This window comes from Phyllostomus discolor, chromosome 10, assembly GCF_004126475.2.
Source record: "Phyllostomus discolor isolate MPI-MPIP mPhyDis1 chromosome 10, mPhyDis1.pri.v3, whole genome shotgun sequence".
Classification (NCBI taxonomy): domain Eukaryota; kingdom Metazoa; phylum Chordata; class Mammalia; order Chiroptera; family Phyllostomidae; genus Phyllostomus; species Phyllostomus discolor.
Window position 1 is genome coordinate 85,404,706 of NC_040912.2, and position 23,622 is coordinate 85,428,327.

The window sequence follows — 23,622 nt, forward strand, 5'->3', positions numbered from 1 at the left end:
CTGCGTCTGAAATTCACTACCGGTTGGGTTAGCGGCAGGTCACTCACATGTGGAACGTGGACTTTATAACCAGCAGCCACTCAGTCCCTTCGTGTGCCCCCAGGACGTGCAGTACTCGGACATCGACTACATGGAGCGGCAGCTGGACTTCACCCTCAGCCCCAGCTTCACTGGGTTCCCAGCTCTGATCTCTCGCATGAAGGCCGACGGGATGCGGGTCATCCTCATTCTGGTCAGTGTGGGTGTGAGGGGTCTGCTTGGGGGGGCGGCTGAGCTTTGGTGGAGAAGGCTTTATGTGTAACTGTGTTTCCTGCCACGTTCCGACTAGAGGAGTTGAGGGTCGAAAAGCAAAGGATGTTTTCCGGGATTCACAGAAGCTCCACAGTTCAGGGGGCAGGGGGTTGGTTGCCTGCCTTTTGAGGAGTTTTTCTAATTTTTTTTTCTGTCTCCTGGTTTGGTTTTCTTGCTGATCTGTGCTTTGGTTTTAGGACCCAGCCATTTCTGGAAACGAGACAAAGCCCTACCCCGCCTTCACACGGGGTGTGGAGGATGACGTCTTCATCAGGGCTCCCAACGGCGGAGACATCGTCTGGGGAAAGGTCTGATCTCAGCGCCAGTGCAGCCTGGGGACGGGTCACTGTTGGTGTGTTTGTGCCTGCTGTCGTTTGACCTTTTCCGCTGGGGCCCTGGGGTCGGCAGTTCTCGTTTCATCAGTTGCTGTCTGTCAACGTGTGTGTCATCATGAGATGTGCTTCTGTCTAGATTGGTCCTGCATGAAAATCACAGTGTGGACTCCCATGGTGCCGTCTGTCCCTCAGGACGTGCTGTGTGAGACAGGAATTACCCGCTGCACCACTTTTGAGCATTCTCCTCTCTGCAGGTCTGGCCCGATTTCCCTGACGTCGTCATAAACAGCTCTCTGGACTGGGACAGCCAAGTGGAGGTAAAGGGCCTTGGTGGATGTGGGGGGACGTCAGGGTTGCCGGGAAGGTCTGTCTTTTAATCAGTTTATTTTATTAAAAAATGACTTCAGGCATGGCTGCTATTAATCTTTATTCCAATCCTCCATCACCCTCCCGCACTCCAAGTTTTCCAGCCTGCCCGAGCTGGAGGTCTGTGCTTCCGGTGCAACACTCTCTTCTTCTGGTTCCATGTGTCCACTTTGGTTTTGTAACAGAAAGGCGGCCCTGGCCTGCCTCCCTCTCACAAGATTCTCAGCAGAGTAGCTCCCTCCCTGCCCACTTCTCTGTGCAACAAATCCCCATCTGCTGATCTGCTTCTGTCTTTTTCTTTGGGTTCTTTTTTTGCCTTTTATCTAAACATCCGGGTTCCTACTTTCCTTTTGTCTATTGTGTATAAGAGCCGGAGGTTCCCGCAGCCAGGCCTTCTTGCTGTTGCTCCCTCCCCTTACCACCAGCATTACTGAGATTTTTAGCTCTTAAAATGCACTGGTGAACACAGAGAACCCATTTACAGAGACATATGAAGAACCATAAGGTTTTGTAACAAGCAACACGGCTTGTATAGACATTGATGAGTATTTGCTGCTGCTGAGTGGTGTGAGTTCACAATTACTGTTTATTTTGTGTCGGGTCCTAAGCTGAGCACTGTGGGGGAATACAGAGATCCATCAGAGGATAATGCAACAGGGTCCTTGCTCTCAAACATCTCTCATTATATTAAGGAGTTATACCTTGCTTGGCTCTTCTTTTCAGGCTTTATTTTAATAAAGACATGCCTTTTATCATTTGAGGAAATTAAAGGGAAGGGGCAGTTGCAACCTCCTCGCGTCCTCCCAGCTTACTTGACACACAGATTCAACCTTGCTTCTCACCCCTTTCCCTCGTGGGAACGAGACACGAGAGAATGAACGGGAAGCTCCTCTCCAGCGTGTTGACAGGACATCTGGCATCTGCCCCTTTCAGGCTGCCGGTGGGCCTCCCCGGCTGACACTCTGTCTCTGAGGCAAGCTTGGGGGACTGTAGGTGGAAGCAGAGGGTTGGGTATCTAGGACTTGAGATAGTGAGGTCAGGTGGTCCTTGTCCTCACTGCTACTGTTCGCCTTGATGTGGAGAGGAAGTCGGTCTCTGGATGCTTTCCAAATGCGAAGGAGGTGCCTGATTTGTGCTAATTCCCCCCACTCCTGCACTGCTGTATTTGAAATAAGGAAGAACATTACTTAGGCTCTGTTCACATTATGTATCACCATAGGTAACTGAAGGCTATGCATGAATTAAATTCTCAGTAAAGGCCTGTTTGCTGCCTAGTATATTTGTGACAAATAAATTATCAATTTTTACAGCAATACCGAGCTTACGTGGCCTTCCCAGACTTTTTCCGGAATTCAACCGCCGCCTGGTGGAAGAGGGAGATGCAAGAACTATACTCCAACCCACGGGATCCCGACAAGAGTCTGAAGTTTGATGGCATGTGGATTGTGAGTGTTGTGTCTGTGTACATGTGAGCAGGGGTGTGACTCTCTCCATGTGTCCAAGTGTCTGTATCGCTGACCTTTCACTGAGAGGGTTACAATCATCCCAGGGGGACTTTGGACCTATCAGACTGTGGCTCCTCCCATTGGAGGCGACCGGCCCAATAGTGCTCAGACTTTGTACCCTGCCACCAGTTCTGCTGTAGAACCCCACGGTGATTACTAGAAATTTCCTGGAACTGAAACTCCCTTCACAATGCTGAAGGAGAATTTAAAAAAAAAAAAATCCTCTAACCAGTCATTGTGTAGGGCTTAATTGATCTTTCTAGTCCATTCTCAGCTGGATTGGATGACTGGGTGGTGACTGGTTTATTCATGATTCCTTCTCTCTGATTGGCAGCCGGTAACTATGTTAAACAGTGAGATACATCTGTGTTTGGTGTTTCTAGGACATGAATGAACCATCCAGCTTTGTGAATGGGGCAGTGCCTCCGGGCTGCAAGGACACCACCCTGAACCACCCTCCCTATATGCCATGTAAGGATCCCCGGCCACAGGAGTGACCCCTGTGTCCATCAGGAGCCCAGTGTCCAGGGGCTTAACCTCACTGCTCAGGGCACATCTGCAGTGGTGCTTTGGGGGTTTTGGAGGCGGGCAGGGGAAGGGCATGACAAACACACTTCAAGTGCTTTACCCAGCTGGGCGTGTGCAAACCACTGGCCCCATTGAGTGAGTTTTTTGAACTTGTTCAGAAAACACTTAACAGGGGTTATGTCTCCAAAGGATTCGAGCGCTACCTCCCTGACTTCTTCAGGCTCATGTTAACCCCTCCACATGGAGGTGCTGTGCCACCAGTGGGTACAAAGTAGCGGTCTCCCCTTGCCACGGAGTCGATGGGCTTTGGCGTTATCCTTGTGTTCGTATGTTGGGCCTAGGGATTATTCGCCCTGTGAGCTGTATGACCTTCGATAGAGTCCTCGATGTTTCCAAATCTCAGTTTTTTAAACTGTGAGAGCACAGTGTTGTCTTCCCCATAGAGTTAAGGATGACGTGACGTAACTACCATGTTGGAAGCCTAGGCTGGGGCCCGTCACGTAGCCCGTGCCCTTGGCCTTCTCCCGGAGAGCCCTCCAGAGGACTCGATGTTGGAGATGCATGTTCCCGTGCCTCCGGGAAGGAGAGGGACCCGTGCAGATATCGAGTTCGACCCCTTGAAGTGAGGTCAGGGACAAACGGGGCCAGGGGTGGCTTTCCCACCACTCGCTAAACTTTCTCCGCAGATTTGGAGTCCAGGGACCGGGGTCTGAGCAGCAAGACCCTGTGCATGGAGAGCGAGCAGGTCCTGCCCGACGGCTCCCGGGTGCGGCACTACGATGTGCACAGCCTGTACGGGTGGTCCCAGACCAGACCCACATATGAGTGAGTGGTCGTCTCTGCCGACTGGCACAGCCCGCAGGGACAGCCAGCGACTGACGAAGCAGCCCTGTGTCTCCTCTCATTCCCTCTCCCCGCGGGGTTGAAAAGACTTTAGTTACAACCACGGAGCAATTCTTGCTTATTAGACAAACGCTCACGAGCAGGGAGCCAGGCCCTGGTAGTTACCAGGACAGATTTACATAAGGGCTGGACTGCCCAGTGAGAGTCCCAGAGCCCTAGAGGAGATGACCGAGGCCATTGTCACACAGTGCAGCTGACACTGTAACAGCGTGAGTTATAAGAAGAAAAGAGGATGTAGAGGGCTGGGTAGCTCTTTTATTTCAGAAGTCACTTATCTCTTTGGGGATTTCTTTTTCTGGTCATTCTTGCTGGGTAGCCAAATGGTGGCCTGCTGAATTGGCATTGTCCCATTTTGTGGGCTCGGTCCATGAGTAATAAGAATTATCCCAAGGAAAGCCTTAAAAAGGAATTCATCTTCTTCCTTCCCAAATATATAAAACTAAGTGCTAAATGTTTAAGTAGTAAGATTTGGTGGTTTCTTCTTGTTGTAAGTGATGCAGTGAGTTTAGGACGAGGTGAAGTTCTTTGTAAAGCACTGGACACCCTCTGAAGGTGTAACTGTTACTGTTCCCTCCGTCACTGCGGGCGGGCGGGGGGACCTCGCTGTAGCTCGCCTTTCCACACTCCCTCTAGCATCGGGAGGCATTGAGTCACCGCGCCCTAGAGTCAGAGGTTCTAGCAGGAGATGCTCTGTGGCCTTTCTTCTCCTGTTCTGATCTCAGTCACCTCCCTGTGCCCCTCCAACCAGAGCTGTGCAGGAGGTGACAGGACAGCGAGGGGTCATCATCACCCGCTCCACGTTCCCCTCGTCCGGCCGCTGGGCAGGACACTGGCTGGGAGACAACACGGCCGCGTGGGACCAGCTGTATAAATCCATCATCGGTGTGCAGCTCCCCCCCACCCTGGGGCCCATGCTGGCAGGGAGGGGAGGTGGGAGCCCGCTGCACGGTGCTCTGAGAGTTGGGGGAAGCGGGCCTGGCGTGGCGTGTCTGACACCTCTGTGGCTCTCATTGCAGGCATGATGGAGTTCAGCCTCTTTGGCATATCCTATGTAAGTGCCCTTTGGGTCCCTCCCAACGCCCAAGAAGAGGGTGACGTCTTTCAGAAGTCACCAACAGGCTTATTTGATTCCGTCTTGTCTCAGACAGGAGCAGACATCTGTGGGTTCTTTAATGACGCCGAATATGAGATGTGCGTTCGCTGGATGCAGCTGGGAGCCTTCTACCCCTTTTCCCGGAACCACAACACCATCGGGACGAGGGTAGGACGAGGGTGTCACTAGGCACATGGTCTCCAGTTTGGAGCTGGCCATATTCCCCAGGGACATCTTTAAAACTGTTAAACATTCATGTTTCTTTCCCTTTTTTTGTTTTTGATACTCATATATTAAGAGTATGAAAAAAAATCATCTCAACAGTGGCAAAGTGATTTACCACTGTTGGATCAGTTAACAGCTTTGTCAGCCTCAGATAATTACCATTTCTTTTTTGTAACAAGGACATTTAATTTAATATCTACTCTTTTAGGAACTTCTGAATATACAATAGAGTATTGTTAACTATTTTCACCATACTGTATATTACATCCCTGGAACATGTAGGGTGGGGCAAAAGGAGGTTTTCAGTTGTGAGTACACAAAACAGGGTTTATTCTTGTAGTATTATTTATTAATTACTGTGTTGTTTTCCATGTGAATGACCATAAACCCACTTTTGCCCCATCCTGTATTTATTTTATAACTGGAAGTTTTAATCCTTCGACATCTCCCTGTTTCCCCCAACATCCTGCCTCTGATTACCTCCATTCTACTCTCTGTTTCTACAAATTCTACTTTTTAAGATTCCCTTTTAGGTTACTCTGCTTTAGATAAGTATTATCACGCAGTAGCTGTCTTTCTGCGTTTGACTTATTTCACTCAGCATAGTGCCATGAAGATCGTCCATGCGGCTGCAAATAGCAGGATCTCCTTCTTTCTCGTGGCTGAGTAGTATTCTGTTGTGCACATACCGTGCCTTCTTTATCCACTCACCCGTCCGTGGACACTTAGGTTGTTTCCATGTCTTGGCTACCTTGAATAGTGCTGCATTGAACTTGGGAGTGCAGATGTCTCTTCTAGAGACATGTTTCAATGCCTTTGAATATGTACCCGTAGTGGAATAGTGGGATCATAGGGTTGTTCTGTCTTTAATTTTTTAAGGAACCTCCATACTCTTTTCCACAGTGGCTGTACCAATTTAAATTTCCAGCATTAGTGCCCAAGAGTTCTCTTTTCTGTACATTCTCACCATCATTTGTTTTCTTTTGTCTTTTTGGTAATAGCCATTTTTAACAGGTGTGAGGTGCTAGTTCATTGTGGTTTTGATCTGCGTTTTCCTGATTATTAGTGATGTTTGGCATCTTTTCATGTACCTATTGGCCATTTGCATGTCTTCTTTGGAAACTAGAAATCAGTAACAGAAGGAAAACTGGGAAATTGGCAAATATGTATGAATTACACAACCAGTGGGTCAAAAGAGAAATCAAGAGATAAGTTGAAAACATATTTTGAAACAAATGAAAATGGAAAAACATATACTAACACTTACGGGATGTAGCAATGCTGTTCTAAGAAGTACGTTCATAGTAATAAACTCCTACATTAAGAAACAAAAAAGATTTCAAGTAAACAGCCTACCTTTATACAAGTAAGTATAAAAAGAAGGACCAAGTTAGCAGAAGAAAGGAAATAACAATAATTAGAACAGAAATAAGTGAAATAGAGACCAGAAAAGCAAAAGAAAAGAACAACAAAACTAAGAGCTGTTTCTTTGAAAAGAAACTAAGTTGACAAACCATTAGCTGGACTTTCTAAGGAAAAAAAAAGAGAAGTCTCAAATAAATAAAATTGTAAATGAAAAAAGGAGACATTACAACTGATACCAAAGAAATACCAGGGATCATAAGAGACTACTATAAATAATTAATTATATGTCAACAATTTGGACAACCTAGAAGAAGTGTATAAATTCCTAGAAACATGCAGCCTATCAAGACTGAACCATGAAGAAACAGAAAATTGGAAAAGACCAATAATGAGTAAGGAAACCAAATTAGTAATAAATTTTTTCCCCAGCAAAGGAAAGCCAGATGGCTTCCCTGGAGAATTCTATCAAACATTTGAAGGAGAACTAATGCTAGTCTTTTTCAAACTCTGCCAAAAAATTGAAGAGGATTGAACACTCCCAAGCACGTTTTACAGGACCAGAATTACCTTGATACTAAAGCCAGGTAAGGACACCGCAGTAGGAGAAAACTATAGGTCAATATTCCTGGTGAATATAGATCCAGAAACTCTCAACAGAATATTAGCACGCCAAATTCAACAGGACATTGAAAGAGTTGCACAACAAGATCAAGTGGGGTTTAACCCTGAAATGGAAGGATGGTCCAACATACACAAATCAATGAATGTGGTATACTACATTAACAGAATGAAAGATAAAAATCATTTGATTGTCTCAATAGGTGCAGACAAAACATTTGACAAAATACAACATCCTTTTGTGATAAAAACTCTCAACGACTTGGGTATAGAAGGAATGTACTTCAACATAAGGAAGGCCTTATAACACAAGCCCACAGCTTACATCATACTCAATGGTGCAAGTCTGAGGCTTTTTCAGTAAGACCACGGACCGGACAAGGGTTCCCACCTTCACTACTCCTATTCAACATAGTACCGGAAATTCTGGCCAGAGCAATCAGATGAGAAAAGCAATAAAAGGCATTCAAGTTAGAAAGGAAGAAGTAAATTATCTCTCCTTATAGTTTGTATGGTCTTATATAGAGAACAACCTAAATATGTTACCAAACAACTATTAAAACTAATCAACCAATTCAGTAAAGTTGCAAGACACAAAATCCACATGCAGAAATAAGTTTCATTTCTATGCACCAACAATGAAATACATGGAAAGAAATAAAGACAACGTTCTCATTCGTGATAGCATCAAAAAACAATGAAATGCCTAGTAATAAATTTGACCAAGGAAGTGAAAGATCTGTGTACTGAAAGCTGTAAGATATTAGCCCTGGCTGGTGTAGCTCTGTGGACTGAACTCGGGCTGTGAACCAAAATGTCGCAGATTTGATTCCCAGTTAAGGTACATGCCTGTTGCAGGCCATGGCCCCCAGCAACTGCAAATTGATGTTTTTTCTCTCTTTCTCCCTCCCTTCCCTCTCTAAAAAATAAATAAATAAAATCTTTAAAAAAAGAAAGCTATAAGATATTAATGAAAGAAGTTGAAGAAGACACAAACAAATAGAAAGATCCCATGTCCATGGATCAGAATAATTAATATTCCTAAAATGTCTGTACTACCCCAAACCATCTATATATTCAATAAAATCCCTAGCAAAATTCCAATGGAATTTTTCACAGATATAGGAAAAAAGTCCTAAAAGTATTGCGGAATGAAAATGACTGCTAATAGCCAAAGCAATCCTGAAGAAGAACAAATCTGGAGGCATCATGCTTCCTGATATCAAACTATATCACAAAGCTATAGTCATCCAAACAATATCATATTGGCATAAAAATAGAAATATCAATCAATGGAACAGATTGAAAGCCCAGAAATAAAATCTTGCATAATCAGTCCGCTGATATTTGACAAGGGAGCCAAGAATACTCAGTAATAAAAGTCTCTTCAATAAATGGTGTTGGGAAAACAGGTAGAAAAATGAAATCGGTCCCCCATCTTATCATTCACAAAATTAACACAGAAGGGATTAATGACTTAATCATAAATCCTGAAACCATGAAACTCTCAGAAGAAAACAGAGGGGAAAAGTTTCTTGGCATGGGTCTTAAAAATGATTTTTATTTATTTTTTGCTAGGACACCAAAGGCACAAGCAACAAAACAAAAATAAATAAGTGGGATGACATCCAACTTAAAAACTGTTGCATAGCCAAAGAAACAATAAAAAAATGAAAAGACAGCCTAGGGAATGTGAGAAAATATTTGCAAACCGTATTTCTGAAGACAGGTTAATATCCAATGTATGTCATGCTCTCATACACCTCAACCACAGGAAAACCCAAACAAGCTGATTAAAAAGTGGACACTGGAACAGAATGGACATTTTTTGGAAGAAGACACACAAATGGCTAATAGGTTCCTGAAAAGATCCTCATATTTCAGTGAACCATCTTCTTCAGTGTTCTTTAGAGTATTCTTTTCATTTAGGCTGTGTTGTATCTAACAGATCCCCAAAAAATGTCTTACTGGAAAATTTTATCAGCTGTCTTGGGAGGGCTTCAGTGACCTTTCCAGCCTGTAAAGAATACTCTCTGAGTCTCATCTATAATCCTCTTTGATTTAACTGTATGTGATTTTCATTTGCAATAATGTGGCCTCAGCTCCCCTACAGTGAGCTCTACAACTTTTTTCCTCCTGTAGAGGCAAGACCCTGTGTCCTGGGATGATGCATTTGTGAACATCTCCAAAAGCGTCCTGCAGACCAGATACACCCTCTTGCCGTACCTCTACACCCTGATGCACCAGGCCCACTCGGAGGGCAGCACGGTCGTGCGGCCTCTTCTCCATGAGTGAGTGTCCAGCTAAACCGGGCACGTAAGGACCTACCCATCTCTTATAGGAGCTCAGGCCACAAGGCGTTCCAAGGGCGGGTTTGAGGGACGAAGGCCTTTCCTGCATTTAGGATGTGCCATGGTTAAGAAACTTGGAGGTGTTCATAGGCGAGAACATGTCTAAATCCAATCATGTCTGGAGTTCGAAGAACATGACATGTAGACGTGTAGAGGATGAATGCATATCTGATCGAGGGAGAGACAGTAATTGAAGTTAGAGAAGCTGGGTTTCTGACTTGGGTCTGAACTTGGGGAGTTTCTTCAAGGCCTTGGCCCGGGGCCCCGTTGGAGTCCTGATGGTGGTCCCTTGCTTTGCTTTGCAGGTTTGTGTCAGACCAGGTGACCTGGGATATAGACAGGCAGTTCCTGCTGGGCCCCGCCTTCCTGGTCAGCCCTGTCCTGGAGCCGGTGAGTACGAGGCCTCTGCTGAGCAGGGGTCCTGGTTATGAAGCCTGGCTGGCGAGTGGGGCCAGGAGTAGAGGCCTGACCGGCAGGGGTCCGATGGCGCCTTATCCTGCCTCTGTCCCTTCCTCTCCCTCTGAGCCTAAGCCCATCACTTAGGCATTCTGGCCCTCAGCTCCCTCATCTTTAAAATCATTCCAACACATTCTGATTTGTAGGCAGCCGAGAAGGGAAACACCTTGCGATGTATTTGGAGATGTAAGCATTTCTGCGTTAACTGAAATAAGGAGTGTGGGTCAGGTGGGCGCAGTACTGCAGAGATTTGGTGCAGTCCTGGGGCTCCGTTAACACAGAGCTGTGCACAAGGCTGCCTGGGACAAGGTGTATAGTCCCGTTGCGGAGGGCCAGCCCCGCCCTTCCTCTACAGGAGGTCTGGCGGCAAAAGCCATCCCCTCGCTTTTTCTGTTGATGACTAGCCTTCTGATGAAAACCGCAGTTAATGGCATCTTCTCCAAAACTTACTGCACTAATTACAATCTCCGAAGGACTGGCACGGGAAAACCTACCACATTTTCTTCTGCCCCAGACCCAGCCTCCTTGTTTTTCGAGAGGGTGTGTGGGCTAAGTCTATAAGCAAATGATGATTTCTCCCCAAAGCCCCGGACCCTGAAGGACTTTACAGAAGGCACGGTTTGGGGCAGGCCAGTCTCCCCTTGTCTGAAGCAGGGACGGAGGAAGGCTTCCCGCACAGACCTGACCCCTACGGTGGTGAAGCCTGTGGGTCAAAGGTTGTGGAGAGGGTCACTGTCCCTTAGATTGCTGAGCCCACTGTCCGTGACTTGTTTGTGTTTAATTTTAGAACGCCAGAAACGTCACTGCGTACTTCCCCAGCGCCCGCTGGTATGACTACTACACGGTAAGTGTCTCCGATTGTTTACACGACCCGGGAAAGCAGGCGTGTGCCCAGGTGTTGGGCTCTGGCAGACCTCCGCTCCCACCGTGGCTCTGTGGCCCACCTGATGTCGATCTTGACGGATCACCTTTAACCTTGCAGCCTCTGTTTACTCACCTCCGAGTCCGGAAAACCACTTCCCTCATAGAATTGTGAATAACACACAAAGCGTCTCCCTTACTGCCTGGCTTCCACGCGTGTTCGTTATGTGTTAGTGTTTGTCTTTCCTTATGCCAGCACTCTTCGTAGTGGCGTGCAATGGTAACACTAGGAAGTGCTGGACTCTGTAGTTTTTGTTTAATTCTCCCCTGCTAGACTACAAGGTCTAAGGATAGAGGCCTCTTCCTCTCTCTGTGTCTCTAATCTCCTTCTACAGCGGAGACGCTCAGGGAGGCGCTGTTCGACCTAATTCCCTGGGGGAGAGAGGTCTCAGGCCCTGAGTGAAGTGTGCGGAGCTCGGGCCCCACCCTTGTGCCGGGGCAAGGCGAGCGCACGGAGAAGTGCCCGCTGAGCACAGCATTCTCGGTGATGGAACGTTTCCACCCTAGTCTGCACCCGAAACTCACCTGGGAAAATAGGGTCTTCCGAAGCAGCTTCAGGGCACTGGTTTTCAATGATTAAATGCATTGGGGTGATCCTGGTGGAGAAAATTGTATGGGCTCCAAGTGTACACTTCTACAACTGTGCGTTGCGTTGTATACCCACCACCCAAGGGCAAGTATCTTCTCCCGTCACCGTGTATACGGTTGACCCCCTTCCCCTTTACTGACCCCCGCCCCGCTGTCTCATAATCGCCATGCTGTTATCTGTGTCTGTGACTTTCTGTTCGTCTGGTTTGTTTGTTGATTATGTGCTGTTTTGTGCTCAACAGAGGAGTGAGATCACATGGTTCTTGCCTTTTCCTGTCTGACATAATATTCCACTTAGCGTCATGGTGGTCTCCAGGTTAGGGCTGGATTCTTGAGGAAGAGGCCCAGGGAAGGTGTCCTCTCCCTTAACCAGGCCTCCCCTCCTGGCTTTCCCGAGGAGAACGGGGCAGGGGGCTGAAAACAGCACAGAAAGGAGGCAGCGGGAGGACTAGAGGCAGAGCGTGCTCCGGCCCCCTTCCGCCAAGGGGTCGCAGTGGGATTAGGTGAAAAAACTACTGTGACTTAACATTTTGTACCTAATCCTAATGACAATGGACAGAAGCACCGATAAAAATGCTCTAACCTCATTTAACATTTTAAGAGAGGAAGAGGAGGGTTATTTCACAGATGCTGGCAAAAGCACGGAAAATGCCTGGACCTGGTAAACAAGGATGGAGACAGGCTCTCCCCCTGCGGCACAGGGTTCAAGCAGATCTTGTTCCCAAGCCAGGTTTCTCTGTGGTCACGCGGGTTGCTGTGGGCTCCTGTGGGGCAGGAGGTGATGTGCAACTCATATCCTCACTGTTCCTGCAGTTAGCCTGCGTTTCTGTCCCTTCCATACAGCCCAACATGGAGTTAGTCTAGATTTCCATCTCTTGCATTCAGGAGAGCATGCCCTAGCATGTGCTCCCATCGCCCAGTGGTTACGGGCATTTCGAGCCCGAGAAGATGCTTAATACAAGAACTCTTAATTTAAGCTGGCAAAATTCCAGAAACAATTTGCATTCCCATTTGCACTTGATGAGAATGTTCATCTCTCTAACTCTTTGACAGTGTTGACTATTAAATTTTCTTTTTTTACATTTTTATGCTCGTCTTTGTATGACTCTTACAGGCAATGTAATTTCTAATGTTCATTGTCGATTTGATTTGCAATTATCTTTGACAGGCCATTTATACTTCTGCGACCTTTTTATCCCTTTGCTATTTTCTTATGAAGATATTTAAGCTGTTCCCACTGATTTTAAAGTATATTTACATATTTAAGTTAATAGCACTTTGCCATATTTGTACTTTGACATTTGCTTTTCAATTGATTATGACTTTAGATAGAGATTTTCACTTTTATATAATCAAATTAGTGTTTTAAGTCCGTAGGATTCATTTAGTGAATTCATTTAGTGAATAAGATATACATTTTTCCCTCTCAAATTGTCAATTTTTCCAATATTTTTGTTTGCTAACCTTTATTATCATGTACCTTTGTTATAATATATACTGTTCTTGTATATGCTAGAATTTTTCTGAAAGAATTCTCTCTTTTCTATTTTTGATGTGAATTTATTAATCGTTATTCTGTTGGTATGGAACATTTTTAATGATTGTATCCTTCTAGTATGATTTAATGTGTGATAGACCAGTGTCCCTCATCCTTTTCAGAAGTATTTTTGATTGTTATTTTCAGATATTCTCCCCAAAGACATAACACAATCCAGAAAATAAAGCATACTTGCACTAGGACTTATATTAATCATGTGTAATATATATATAAGTATATATAATTTTTCACTATAGTATTATATATTATATATTACATTAATATATACATGTATCTCAGAAGAAATGATAAGTGTTACATATTTGTTCCTAGAATGTGTATATTTTCACCCAAAGAAATGTCCAAGAATGTTTCATAGCAGCATTATGTATAAAATAGCAAAAAACTAGAAATAAACCAAATGTCTATCTACAGTAAAATGGACAAATAAATTACATTCCATTTTTCAAATTGAATGCCATAGGGCAATGAAAATAATGAACTATTGCTACATAAATGAAAGTGATAAACATAATATTGAACACAAATTGCCCTATACAAGAGGGTAAAGAAGTAGAATTCCCTTTATCAAATGTAATCTCAAAAATAGGGGCAAGTGATAAAAATCAGAATCGTAGCTACCTTTGGTATGGGTGCTTATTAGGAAGGGGAATGGGAGAGCCTTCTGGAATTCTGGTACCACTCCTTCCTTGAGCTAGGTAGTGGTTTCGTGGGTGTGTTCACTTGGTAAAATTTTATTGCACCATATACTTACGATTTGGATCCTCTTCTGAACCTATGCTATTGAAAAGGTCACTAGAGAATTCATATTCTCAGAATGATAAACTGATGTTATACTTACAATAATAAGTCAGGCCGTATACAGGTATACTCATAAAATAATCCTTGGAAATTAAAGGCATAATGCAGAAATTTAAAATTTTGTTTAAAAAGAAATCATAAATTCAATCTAGGAAATTGCCAAGAAGGCAGAACCAAGAGGCATAGTTGGGAAGGAGGAAAAAAAAATAAGAACGCCCTACTTAGCTTTCTCGTCACCACTTTTGCACAAGTTGCTTGCGGCTTGTCCAGTGGAACCTGGGCAAAGAATGGGGGAAGCAATGTAAATAAGACTCCTATCTCACTGGTTCCCATTTCTCAGGGATCCTGACTCCTCATATCATAGCTGCCTTGGTGGCCGGAACTCCTGTCCCCGCACTGTCCCTCTTGTGCTCTGACTACCGGAAGCAACAAGCCGTCCCTCACTGCTCGGCCTGTGGGCCCCACTTGTTTTATGAAGTGTCAGGCACCTCCATGCGGGACAGGGCGAAGGGCTCCATTTAACGTGAGGGGCTGGATGGGACGAAAGCTGGGCCTCCATCCGCTCTGACTCTCGGGTCCTCTGATAAGCTGCACAGTCAGTTTATAGGTCTCTGGAGCGTTCTGCCCTGGCCCAGCCAAGCCTATGGGATTGAGCACACTATGCAGCGTGTCTGCCCCCTCCCCTCTCCCTCCTGTCCTGTTGGGCACTGTAGTCTGCGGACTTTATTTGGAAGAGGGAAGGCAGACAGTGTGTATGGATCAAAGTTTTTCCTGTTTTCTCTGTGGCCGTTTTTTGGGTTGTTCACAGCGCAGGATCTAGGCTGGGTTTCCCAAAACAGTGCTTCTCGATCGTAATCAGCGACTGTGGTTGATGGAAACTCCTTGTGCTGAGTCACATTAGCGCGTCTTTTCTTACTTAAAGAGTGCTGCTTTTGTCTTTCATCCCGCAGTCCTATCTTTATGGGTGTTTTATCAGAAATGAGCTAGGCTATCCTGGTCAGAAACTAGTTAAGGGAAAGTACAACTTGTGACTTATTAGGCGTTAGAAACGAGATCGTGAGATAAAAAGCATATCCTATTCAGCCATGAATGTGCAGGAGAATGGAAATACCCCTGAGATAATGCTGACGACTGTACCTGTGTTGAGTTTCAGTTGAAGATAAGGCAGTCAGTGGAGGAAATGTGCAGTATTCGTAAGATAGTGGCGTGAAGTGTCATTTGGGAGCATGTCATCCCATTCTCCTGTGACATCCGCGAGTAAACGGAAGATTCCCAGAGCCACGGGCTGGAGTTTTTACTGAGTCCTGGAGACTGCGGAGTCCCAAGACAGGCCCGCCCCAGCGAATGTGTCGTCAGTCGCACGGCTCCTTCCACCGCCTTCCCTGTGCTTCCATACAGGTTGTGTCTGTGTAAAACGGGCGCCAGGAGCCAAAGGAAAGGGGTGTTCTGGGAGCTTTGCTCCTTACCTGTAAAGAAGTGGTCCCTCCAATGGGAGAATTTTGACTATGGGGAGACATTTGCCAATACCCAGAGACGTTTTTGGTTGTCACGTGTGGCAGGGGCATGGGGAGACACCGATAAACATCCAAAAAGCATGACGAGGAATTATGTGGCCCCGGCTGTTCACCGCACTGAGGTTGGGAAGCTTGAGTGACTGCGGAAGGATGGCTTCTCAGGGGCTCAGGGCTATGGTGAGGTCAGAGAGCACTTCTCCCTGTCCCACGGGAGGCGAGATCAGGATTTAAATGTGAAAGACGACACAGTGAGTGGAAGATAAAGATTTATAAACTGAGTCAGCTCACTTTCGTCTTTTCTGTGAGATGCGCCAAGCGTGTGAGCTCAGGTGGTGGGTGTGGGGCATGGGGGCGTGGAGACAGCGAAGGGGAAGTGAAGACGAAGGGGGACAGTGAGAGGGCAGTGCAGACACGCCCTTGTGGGGGTGTGTCCGGAGCCAACAAGGAGTGGGCGAAAGGACCGTTCAGCCTCCTCCAGCTGTGGCCTGGGCCACGGAAACAGGGATGGGGTGAGGGGGGAGTGAGCCCCACGCTGTGACCTCCCGTGGTAGGCACTGTGGAAGCCACAAAAGGCAGGGGACCGTGATACGATGTCGTGGCAGCAGCACAGGATTCCACACGGGAGCCGGGTGACCGTGGGAAATGTAATAACGGGTACGTGTGGACGGATGGTGAACAGGCAGCCGGTTGGGAAGAGTGGACCGGACAGACGTCTGTCTGGTAGAGGCGCTGAGTCTGGTGTTCTCTCCCTCACCATGTGTCACCTCCCTCTGGCCCACAGGGCGTGGACATTGGAGCAAGGGGAGAGTGGAAGCCCTTGTCGGCCCCGCTTGACCACATTAATCTCCACGTCCGGGGCGGCTACATCCTGCCCTGGCAAGAGCCTGCGCTGAACACCCACCTGAGGTGAGTGACGGGACTGGCTCCCCCCTCCCACGCCAGGGAGCTCAGGTCCCGGCGCAGCCCCCCAATCTGTGAGCCACGCTCGGGCCCAAATGCAGTTGTACTAAACGCCTTTGTTGGTTGGTTGGTTTGCTTGTTTGTTTTTTACCCTTTTTTAGACTACGCTCTCTGAACAATTATAAACAGCTGTCTTAGAGCGGAGTGGATGAGATGCTGGGTCTAATAATCCAGGGGTGTGCAACCTTTTGGCATCTCTGGGCCACACCAGAAGAAGACAAGTTGTCTTGGGCTGCACATTAAATACACTGTGACATGTAATCACAAATACATCTCATAATGTTTTCAGTAAATTTACGATTTTGGATTGGGCCGCATTCACAGTCACCCTGGGCCACGGGTTGCACACCCCCGGATCAGTGGTGATTGAAATCAGACGGGAGCACCACGATTCAGCCTAGTTTGAGGAGGCGGGCTCTCCACTGATTTGTTGCTGAAAAACTGCATGAGCCATAAAGCAGCCGATGCCTGAGGCCGAGGCTCCTCATATGCAGATGTAAAATTCTAGCTGTAATAAATAACAGCTAACATCAAATGACTACTTGCTCTGTGTCGAGAACTGAAAGACTGTGGAAATTTCTATTTTCCTTAAGCAAAGCCAGAAAACAAGCCCTATGGTGTAAGTATATTATCATCGCCACATGATAGATGCGCAGGCTTCTCCGAGACCTGGGGAGCAGCCAGTGATGAGCTTGGAGTCACACCGTTAGTAGGCAGTCGAACAGGGACTAAAATTTATGTCTTTTTGAGGTCGCACTGAAATTCTTAGAACCCTACACATTCGAGTCCCAAAACTGAGTTAAAAACTGAAGGGCTTAGGACATTTATAACTGTACAGGTACACGTTTTTCAGAAGGTGGGTCCCGAGCGAGAGAAGGAAGATCACAGCATCAGGACTTTCCCCCCCAGTGGGGAAGGGGAGGAACCCACCGAGGGGGGCAGTAGTTTCTGGTAGGGCTGGGAGAACCTTAAGGGAAGACTCCCCTCACCTCACTCGTTAGTTGATTCCCTCCCGGCAGGGAGTCACAGAGCTCATGGAGACAGGACTGGAAGTGGGGCATGAGTCTCTTAAAACCTAGCGCTCAGTCTTTACAGCATGAGGGACTCCCCCCTGTGTGCCCCGAAAACCCTTGGTTTGAGACCGTGGTGTGGATTGGCGCTAAGGCCTCTCCCCCGCTTCACTGCAGCCGCCAGCAGTTCCTGGGCTTCAAGGTGGCCCTGGATGATAACGGGACCGCCGAAGGCTGGCTCTTCTGGGACGATGGGCAGAGCATTGGTGAGTAAGGGCTGCCTTGGATTCGCGTTGGTGCCATTGACCGGGTTCCTGGACAGCCTACAAGCCTGTTTTCCCCTTTTATATTAAAGCAACTTTGCATTTTTTAAAGAAAGCCGTTACTTTGAGGCGAGTAATACATAGTGTACTTGGTCCTTATGCTGCACGCACATGAAGCTTAGCTCTGAATCTCCCACCATCCTCCACTGTCCGGATCCATCGTGGAAGACGGCCAAATGGGAGCCATGGCGAAAATTTCTTTGTAACCAATAGAAATATACTTCCGTATGGTTTATGTTCAAGGGCACATTCCCTGGTTGCATGGTCTATTGCCCCAGTAAGAGAGATGATGCTTCTATCAGCTGTGCTGTTTGCTGGGGGGCCTTCTCCATTAGGAGTTTGCAGGAACTGGTGACCTCGCGGGAGGACGGCTCCGGCATCATAAGCCATTTCACGGCCCACGCCGTCTGACCCAACTTCCTGCCATGATGGACTCTTCTGCATGTCGGTGGTCCAGTGCGGTAGCCGCTAGGCGTAGGTGGCTACTGAGCACTTGAAATGTGACAAGTGCATCTGATGAACTGAGTTTTTTTTTAAAACAAAGTCTTTTTTTAAAAGATTTTTATTTATTTATTTTTAGAGAGGGAGGGAGAAAGAGAGAGAGAGAAACATCAATGTGCGGTTGCTGGGGGCCGAGGGCTGCAACCCAGGCATGTGCCCTGGCTGGGAATCAAACCTGCGACACTTTGGTTCGCAGCCCATGCTCAATTGATGAACTGAGGTTTTTTTTTTTTAAGATTTTATTTATTTATTTTTTAGAGAGAGAAGGGAGGGAGATAGAGAGAGAGAGAGAGAAACATCAATGTGGGGTTGCTGGGGGCCATGGCCTGCAACCCAGGCATGTACCCTGACTGGGAATCGAACCTGCGACACTTTGGTTCACAGCCTGCGCTCAATCCACTGAGCTACACCAGCCAGGGCTTATGAACTGAGTTTTAAATTTTACTTAACTGTAATATAAATAGCTACATTTTGCTAGTGGCTATGTCAGGCAGCACAATTCTAAAGTGTAGCCCATACCCTCTGGTCAAATGAGTGGCCAGCCAAGTAGAAAGAGGGGAGCACATGGGGACAAGTGAGCATGCCACAGGGGAGGGAGGAGGGTGGGGATTCCTGCAACAAGGCTCTGGTAAGTCCACTTGTACTGAACACACTGAGCTCTTTATTCTCCCCGCACCTGGGGCATAAATGGATGCTAAAAAACCTGCAGATTGCATTTAGGAAATTGTGTGTGATATCTCTTAAGACAAACTGACCAAGGCACCAGTCTTGGTGTTTGTGACATGTTGGACCGGCACGTGTGTTCACATAAGTTTGGGATCTGGAAGTTCTCAGGCACCTGGGAAGAGGTTGGGAGTGGAAGACGACAAGGCGGAGAAGTGGATGAAAGGGTGGTGTTGGGAAACTCCACTTTGTGGGGTGACTCTGCCAGACAGCTGTGTCCGCACCCACTCATTGCACACATGCTGTGTAAGTGGAGGTAAGGGGCAGAGCCTGACTCATCTCCATAAAGAGATCTTAAATCACAAGATGGAAATCTGTAAAGAAAGAATAAAAATAGAAAACAGAAACAATCCCTATTTTCTCAGCCAAGAGAGGGAGGCGATGAGAATTTCAGAGCATAACTCCAGATCACGTTGACCTTATTGCTTGCTTGCAGATACCTATGAAAACGGAATCTATTACCTGGCCCGCTTTTCTGCCAGACAGGTGAGTGCGACCGATACTACCAAAGGGGACTAGAGTTCTGCTGGCTTAGAAGGGCGCTGGGTATCACGAGGGCAGAAAGCACCACCTCGAAGTCCTTCACTGCCCGCCTTGCTGGTCGGCATCCTTCCTGTCCTCTAGGTTTCGGGTAGAGTTAGTGCGTTCCCAGGAAGTCTCCTCTGATCAGACCCATTTATGTTTCATCAGCAACTGATTCCGGTTCACCAAGGCCGAGAGGGCCACCCTCTTTCGATGTTTCCTAGCCCTTGTTCTTAAGTTGCCTTGGAATGGTCTGCATTTTCTGATCTCACGTGTGGAATGTAAGGTTCCTGAGAGCGGAGGCTCTCTGTCTCCTTAGCGCTCGGGGCAATTCTAGAGACCTCGCAGGTGCTTTGGAGCCAATAAAAATGTGGATGATCGTTGGCAACAGGACATAAGTCCCAGAATCGTGGTCCCCACTGCAAGGACACAAGACGGTTGTCTTTCTTCATGATCTATGTCTGTGCCTAAAAAGAAGTGGGGGAAAATTTTGAAGCAATGTTGCTGTTGTTTTTTTTTTTCTGGTTTCTTTTATTTTCAATTTAACAGAATACGCTGGGGAGACTCGTGTATTTCAACAAGTACCTCAGTGACACAAACCCTCTGAAGCTGGGCTACTTCGAGATCTGGGGAGTGGGCAGTGCCGCCATTACCAACGTCAGCCTCTCGGTGACAGGCATGGAGATAACACCCAGCTTCAGCTACAACTCTGCAACACAGGTGTGTGACCGGCAAAAAGTCTGCATGGCGTTGTCCAGCCCCGAGGTGCATTGTGCCATGCCCGTCTGCCTCCTGTCTGGTGACGCCCTCTCCTGCAAAGCCTGTCCCCAGTCCCTGCGTTTTTAGTGTGCCCACAGCGGGTAGCACGGCGGTGGAGGGGAAATCAGGCTTTCTCCTCATTTGGGTTTGCCGGTCTGGATCCTTACTTTCTGCACATGTCTTCTTGCCTGCAAAGCTATGTAAAACTGCGTTTTATTCCCTCGCCTCTCTGCCACGGAGATTCACCTCCCTCATAGCTTGAACTACCATATTTTATCGATGGTAAGATACCACTAGTCCAAAGTTAGCCCATTGTTTCCTGTGCCACAGAGACAAAAGAAAGTAGGACTCACCTATGATCTGGTACTTTCCCATCACTGAAAATTCTATTTTGAACTTATAGGGAGTTTTCGTCAATCTTCCTGAGACACAGGTTTTTATCACTCTAATATGTTAAGTGGTCACACCGGGGAAAGTGTTGGGCAGAGACACCCGGGAAATTGATGATGCCACCTCGGTCTTTTAGAAGGAGACCCTGAACATGGAGAAATATTAGAAATACCTTAACCAATCTGTGTCCCACGGCTTTCTTTTATTATTTAAATATTTAAATTATTGTATTATTTAAGTCTCTTATTATTTTATGTATTACTGTTTAAAAGGCTAGGTGGCACTAGTGGGTGGAAGGCATTTCCTGTGCACTCTCTGAGGTGCTGGTGATGCAGAATTTCATAAAAATTTTCCAGTATTGTCTGTGAGATTTTCCTCCCAAGGCGCTAGCATGTTTACATGTTTTCATCCTAGCACTTTTTTAAAAATCCTCACCTGAGGCTATATTTACTGATTTTAGAGAGAGAGGAAGGGAGAGACAAAAGCACTGATCAGCCGCCTCCTGTATGTACCCCAACCAGGGACTGAACCCACAACCTAATTATTTATGTGCACTGACTGGGAATCGAACCTGTGACCTTTCGGTGTATGGGACGATGCTCTAACCAACTGAGCCACCCAGCCAGGGCCATCCTAGCACTTTCTTGATCTTACTATTGGCCAGGGTTCATATTCCTTCCCAAAATAATCCTTAGGAGGTTTGCCGTTCATCCATTCTTAACACCAGTACTATGGCAAAGGCGGCCATGTCCGCCCAGGCAGTAACAATTGCCGTGAGTGCCTCTGCGCTCACAGCGCTTCTGACTTTGTGAGGGTTAGATATGTGAAAACTCTGCGCCCGGGGGTTAGTGCGCTTCTAACATCTCTCCTCGTGGCCAGTGGGATCCTTTCTTCTGTGCTTGCCCCTTGCTTTTCTGTGAACACTTTTTCTTTCCTAATCCTCCCTGATTACAAGGCCTGAAAGAAAAGTTTTCCTTCTGTTTTGCATTTTTTATCTGTCTCCTCCTGTTTGTGGTTTTCTTGTCAACCGACTTCCCCAAGTTTACCAGAGCTCCTAAAGGACTTGACCCATATTTGTGGCTGACCCACTTGTGGACTGCACATGCGCGGAAACTTAACAGGAAGGATTTGCCTAGAAAAGGAGCAGAATGCTGGCCTCTCACTGATGCTCATGGGGGCTCGTGAGGGACCAGCAACGGGAGGAAGTAAAGGGAGTGTGAGGGAAACCAATGCTCTGAATGAATGGAAATCAGGGCATTTTCTCCAGTTCGTCAGTGGGGTTGTGTCTCTACAGTGACTGCATATTGCATTATGGAATGGTCTTTCTCTTTTTTAAGATTTTATTTATATACCTTTAGAGAGAGGAGAAGGGAGGGAGAAAGTGAGAAACATCAGTGTGCAAGAGATGCATCAGTTGGTTGCTTCTCACATGCTCCCAACCAGGGACCTGGCCCGCAATCCAGGCATGTACCCTGACTGGGAATCAAACCAGCAACCTTTCAGTTTGCAGGCCGGTGGTCAATCCGCTGAGCCACACCAGCCAGGGCTGAGTGGTCTTTGTGGCACAAGGAATGAAAGTCCCCCTCACTTGAAAATCCGAGAGCACTCTGGGAGCTAGGCTGCACCTGTGAAAGTGTCACACACAGTGTTACGTAGACCATCGGCTCGTGTCTGATTTGTCTGCAGAAGCTTCAATCATCTGACGCCCAGTGCTGTCCTTTGGTTCCCAACAGGTGTTAAATATCGACGTGACCAGCAGAAATATCAGCCTCCATCAGTTCATTTCACTGACGTGGAAAAGCACTCCGTGAATTTTAAGAGCAAGATCCCGTGAATGACTTTGAAACTCCTTATACTTCATGTTTGTACAACTACTGTGCGTTGCTAATTGGTTGGTGCCCAGTCTGGGTACAGTCTTTTGCTCATTTCACTGCATGTTTTGTCTGTGCCTTAGCCCCGTGGGACAGGCAGTAGGGAGGTGTGGAACATCAGTGGGCGACCTTAATGTCTCCGTGTCATCAGTGCAGTATCTACTGTTCTTCACACACTTGCTGAAGATTAACTGTGCCCTTAGTGGTGTGTGTGTATGTGTGTGTGTGTGTGTGTCCAGGGACTAGGTCCTGCTCTCCTACTAACTACACAAGGAGAAGCTTGCCAGGCCAGTTCCAGGCCCTGGAGCTGGCACTCCCAGACAGTATGCAGAAAGAATGCCCGCTGGCTGCTTCTAGGGAGAGGGGAGCATTGTTTTGAGAACAGGCTATAAAGGGGGAAAAAAACCAAACACAAGGGAAATTAAGCAGGGAAGATGAGTGTGAACAGATGGTGGTGAAAGTGATCATGATGAATAAGATGATGAGGAGATATTGGGAAGAGTAGCCCCAGCAGGAGGAGAAAGGAACAGCCAAATCACTTGAAAGCAAGAAGGGTTAGGGGAAAGAAACTCTTAGCATATGGAAGTGGGGCTGAGGATGACGTTTAAGCAGGCGTATTCATATGAAGGAAGGAGTTTGAATGCAAAAAAGAGCTTACGTTCGCAGTGGTGTGCTTCGAAACGTGTAAACCTCACTTCTCCACACTGTGCCCAATGTCCATAAGCCCAGTTTACACCTGTGCATGCAAGTGCTATGCCAGAGCGAAATAAAACCAACGTATTTACCAGGGAGTTTGAATCTTGTGATGTTTTGGCCGTGGGTCGTGCCCCTGCAGATCAAGGCAGTGTCTTGTTCAGCAAACCCCTGTGACTTGATCTTGTTCTCCTCGGCATCAGGGTTCCTGCAGGCTGACCCTCCAACGGAGCCCTTAGCCTCAGGAGGACTCGCCCTCTTCCTTCTGCCTTGGGCTTTTTACAGGATTTAGGTTTGTGGAACAGGGGACTTGGATGTTGTAGTTGTTTTAATCATCCTAGCAGTTGCGATACGTGGGAAAATATCAACTCTGGCAAAACAGAACTTGCGACATTACTGGTTAAAATGCTAAATGTTTAAACTTCGGGGTAAAGAAACTATGTATTCATGTT

The 23,622-nt window shown here is 46.8% G+C and overlaps 1 protein-coding gene across 1 annotated transcript in view; it reads left to right on the plus strand.

Moving 5' to 3' along the window:
* Positions 1–23,265, plus strand: part of MGAM (maltase-glucoamylase) — a 76,412-nt gene extending 53,147 nt beyond the window's left edge. Inside the window, exons 32-48 of the mRNA XM_036010973.1 lie at positions 104–232; positions 489–599; positions 881–943; positions 2,303–2,437; positions 2,881–2,968; positions 3,712–3,850; positions 4,677–4,810; positions 4,945–4,979; positions 5,073–5,189; positions 9,372–9,520; positions 9,886–9,970; positions 10,824–10,880; positions 16,200–16,324; positions 17,566–17,654; positions 19,372–19,421; positions 20,007–20,177; positions 22,340–23,265. Of these exons, the coding sequence (XP_035866866.1) occupies positions 104–232; positions 489–599; positions 881–943; positions 2,303–2,437; positions 2,881–2,968; positions 3,712–3,850; positions 4,677–4,810; positions 4,945–4,979; positions 5,073–5,189; positions 9,372–9,520; positions 9,886–9,970; positions 10,824–10,880; positions 16,200–16,324; positions 17,566–17,654; positions 19,372–19,421; positions 20,007–20,177; positions 22,340–22,417 (1,755 nt within the window). The 3' untranslated portion in view covers positions 22,418–23,265. The remainder of the gene's footprint in view (positions 1–103; positions 233–488; positions 600–880; positions 944–2,302; positions 2,438–2,880; positions 2,969–3,711; positions 3,851–4,676; positions 4,811–4,944; positions 4,980–5,072; positions 5,190–9,371; positions 9,521–9,885; positions 9,971–10,823; positions 10,881–16,199; positions 16,325–17,565; positions 17,655–19,371; positions 19,422–20,006; positions 20,178–22,339) is intronic.
* The last annotated feature ends 357 nt before the right edge of the window (positions 23,266–23,622 follow it).